This window comes from Anarrhichthys ocellatus, unplaced genomic scaffold (assembly GCF_004355925.1).
Source record: "Anarrhichthys ocellatus isolate YVR2014 unplaced genomic scaffold, GSC_Weel_1.0 scaffold5486, whole genome shotgun sequence".
NCBI lineage: Eukaryota > Metazoa > Chordata > Actinopteri > Perciformes > Anarhichadidae > Anarrhichthys > Anarrhichthys ocellatus.
In genome coordinates, this window is record NW_022285460.1 from 1 (window position 1) to 3,465 (window position 3,465).

General features: G+C 40.0%; 1 protein-coding gene across 2 annotated transcripts; it reads left to right on the forward strand.

Annotated features, from left to right (window-relative positions):
- Positions 1-163: 163 nt before the first annotated feature.
- On the forward strand, positions 164-2,083 carry LOC116379899 (protein O-mannosyl-transferase 1-like). 2 transcript variants are annotated; one of them, XM_031841858.1, is made up of 4 exons: positions 176-486; positions 561-617; positions 705-798; positions 985-2,083. In XM_031841858.1, exons 1-4 carry the CDS (start codon positions 407-409, stop codon positions 1,201-1,203), a joined length of 450 nt encoding a protein of 149 aa, XP_031697718.1. In that variant the 5' UTR covers positions 176-406; the 3' UTR covers positions 1,204-2,083. The 2 variants fall into 2 exon arrangements, with proteins under 2 accessions (XP_031697719.1, XP_031697718.1); XM_031841859.1 differs by lacking the exon at positions 985-2,083 and having other exon boundaries at positions 164-486; positions 705-971.
- Positions 2,084-3,465: the final 1,382 nt, after the last annotated feature.

The following is a 3,465-nucleotide window of genomic DNA, read 5'->3' on the forward strand; positions in this document are numbered from 1 at the left end:
ACACGATAAACCACACGATAAACCACACGATAAACCACACGATAAACAACACGATAAACAACACGATAAACAACACGATAAACATCACCATAAACATCACACGATAAACATCACACGATAAACCACACGATAAACCACACGATAAACATCACCATAAACATCACCATAAACATCACACGACAAACTTCACACGATAAACATCACAACAAACAACACAATAAACCACACAATAAACATCACAATAAACCACACAACAAACATGGGTTCAGGGACTGACGTGACTGCGGTGCGTTCAGGGACTGACGTGACTGCGGTGCGTTCAGGGACTGACGTGACTGCGGCGTGTTCAGGGACTGAAGTGTAATGTTGTTTTCCAGAGAACTCTCTGATCGTCCAATCCCGGTTCATGTTACTGGAGTCTCTCCTCATCTTCTTCGTCCTATTGGCCGTCTTCTCCTACCTAAGGTTCCACAACGATTCTCACAGGTGAGACTCACCTTCAGCTGACTGACCTCTGACACTGACCTCAGTCATGTGACTCTGTGACCTTTGACCCTCAGCTGGTTCAGATACTGTTGGCTGCTGCTGTCTGGAGCCTCATGTGCTGCCGCTGTGGGGTGAGTCTGTGTGTGTGTGTGTGTGTGTGTGTTAATGCATGTATGTGTGTGTGTGTTAATGTGTGTATTGTGTGTATTTGTTAACAGGGTGAAGTATATGGGTGTGTTCTCCTACCTGATGCTGGTGGGCGTGGCCTCTCTACACACCTGGAACCTGATTGGAGACAGAACTGTCAGTCACGTGAGTCCAGATTCACACAGACAGAAGATCAGTTCATTGATCACTCAGTGTGTTGACTGGTTTCAGCTCATTAGTGATGTCACCGGGTGGTGACGCTCCAACATCTGAACATCAAACTTTATAATACAAGACAGTTAAAAGAGTGTGTGTGTGTGTGTGTGTGTGTGTGTGTGTGTGTGTGTGCAGCTGAGTGTGTGTGTGCAGTGTGTGTGTCGGGTTGTGTGTCTGTTGGTGGTTCCGGTTCTCCTCTATGTGTTCTGGTTCTACGTCCATCTGACTCTGCTGCATCGGAGCGGACCACATGACCAACTGATGAGCTCCTCCTTCCAGGCCAGTCTGGAGGTAACACACACACACACACGCACACATATACAGGTCAGGGGACACACACTTACCCGGTGGTAAGTCGGTCAGTAATCCGAGCAGCCTTAGGGAGCTAATGTCCCACAGAGATGTCAGAACAACACCTTCTGCCTTGTTTCTCACCCCGTAGCTGAGTCGTTAGGATGTAACCCTCACACCCAGTATGAGTAGTGATGTAGAACGTCTATTCTTTACTGTCGGCTATTTTAAGTTTCTCACCATTTTTGACTAACACTGCCGAGTTTTCACCAGGGAACTCGCCTGAAGCTCCTCTGGTAGAGTCAGAGTCACAGTGTTTTGTTTGAGTCCCAGACTCTTACAAAGGGTGAGGCTGTGGATTCATTAAAGTTACATCAAACTATTTCAACTCAATGAAAGTCTAAGTGGTGCAAAAGACGTCAGTCACTGTAAGCTGTCTTGTGATAGCAGACATGTCTCACAGGGTCTCCTACAGAAGACGAGTAGTCCAGTCTCTCAGGCTGGAGAGGGGGAGGTCCTCTGACAGCAGTGCGGTCTTCTACTCACCTGTAAGGCTGAGTGAGGACTGCAGAGTTCCCTCAGTTATGCTGCTGCTTCTATGCTTGTTAAAGCTGGTACCTCCCTCCATTTCATGGTCACTCTCACAAGAGTGCGCCTGTAAGTAGGTCAAAGGGTGGCATAGTTCTACAAGGATAGAGTGACTCACACAAGGTCTACTTAACGTTACATAAAGTATCTGTGCAGGTTATACCTTTAAATCACTTCTATCAGACAATAAAACATTTGATTTAGTGTAAATGTTGTCCTTTAAATCAAACAGGTTATACATACTATACTCTGATGCTCTTATACTTTCTCTACGATCTTCTAACAACACACATATACACATACATTTACCACACTAACCCTAACCCTAACCCTAAACAGAGAAACATAATAATACAAATATTCAAATGAATACATTCAATACAATAGTTCTTCACATCATATCAAGCAAAAAAAATTCACTTTAACCTATTATTTATTGCTTTAAATTAATATTTTACCTGGTCGCACCACCATGACATTTATCAGTTGTGCCACCTGACAATATTAGTAATCACAGCAAATATGCAGACAATTTGCATTTTTGTTTCAAATACAACAACATGCTTTTAGTCAACAGACTCTTTTTAAGTAAAAGAAGTAAATATTTCATAGTAATCATGTTTAGCACATAACTGGAACAGGCAAAATCACAGTCGCTTCCGCCTGCGTGTTGCAGCTTCTACCTCATTGTAGCAGCGTTTTGCACACACTCCATACAGGACTTGTTGTCTGCTCCCTGCGTCCTGCTGTTTTGCTTTACTTCACAGTGGCATCCTTAATAGTTAAACAATATTCATTAATATCATGAAAAATAGTTTGAAAGTGTATAATATCGTTAACTTAACACTGTGAAACTTTTGTAAAAAATTGTATATAATGTTAGAGCTTTAAATATAATATCATAGAGGGACATTCTCTGCAGTTGCACCACCTGCCTTACTGGTTGCACCACCTGACATTTGCAACTGATTTCAAATTAAACAGGCATCTACTAGGACACTAGCATTAGCTTTTGTTCTTGCTAACAACTTCACACATATACATTTTAAACAGAATAAAGACATTTATGATAAAATAACATTGTTATAGTTTTACATTGGTTGTACCGCCCTGACATGGAAAGTGAACCACTCTACCTATAAGTTGAAAGTAGCTGTTTTAATCAATATTCAAAAGAGATGTAAAAACATTTTCACTCTGCTATAAAGGTCAGTTGAGGTCCTCTTGATGATGCAATATCCTGTTTACTGTTTTCCACTTTAATTTCATAATAAAAGTCCCATCTTTACAGCTGTGCCACCCTGATATTTGAGAACGTTCAAATTGCTGGACAAAAGTTTTTAAATTATCGTAACAGCTTAAAACTATTGGTATTTGTAAAAATTTGGTTTATTTGAATCGTTTCAACAATAAAAGCATGCCATAGTATTTTATTTTGAATTTATTATCATTTAAATACATTTTTTTAACAGTTTTCTGAGACTGTTCATCTGCTAGGACAGGTGCACCGCCTGATATGTTCAGGGTTTGAGATGCCAAAACATAAAATAATATATATTATTTGATTGTACTGAAAATGTATCAAAACTAGATAGGTTTTATAGAATGAAATTATATATGTCACGAATTGATACAATTATTTTAACAGGAAGTAGTGGACTCGGACACACAAATATGCATGTCATGTCATTGACCCATATACACACATAAATATATATATATATATATATATATATA

What these genes read in the sequence shown, in the direction of transcription:
- LOC116379899 (XM_031841858.1), top strand. Translation starts at nt 407, where the DNA reads ATGTTACTGGAGTCTCTCCTCATCTTCTTCGTCCTATTGGCCGTCTTC. An exon ending in TTCCACAACGATTCTCACAG is followed by an intron (nt 487 to 560) that starts GTGAGACTCACC and finishes TTTGACCCTCAG; the next exon opens with CTGGTTCAGATACTGTTGGC. An exon ending in GAGACAGAACTGTCAGTCAC is followed by an intron (nt 799 to 984) that starts GTGAGTCCAGAT and finishes GTGTGTGTGCAG; the next exon opens with CTGAGTGTGTGTGTGCAGTG.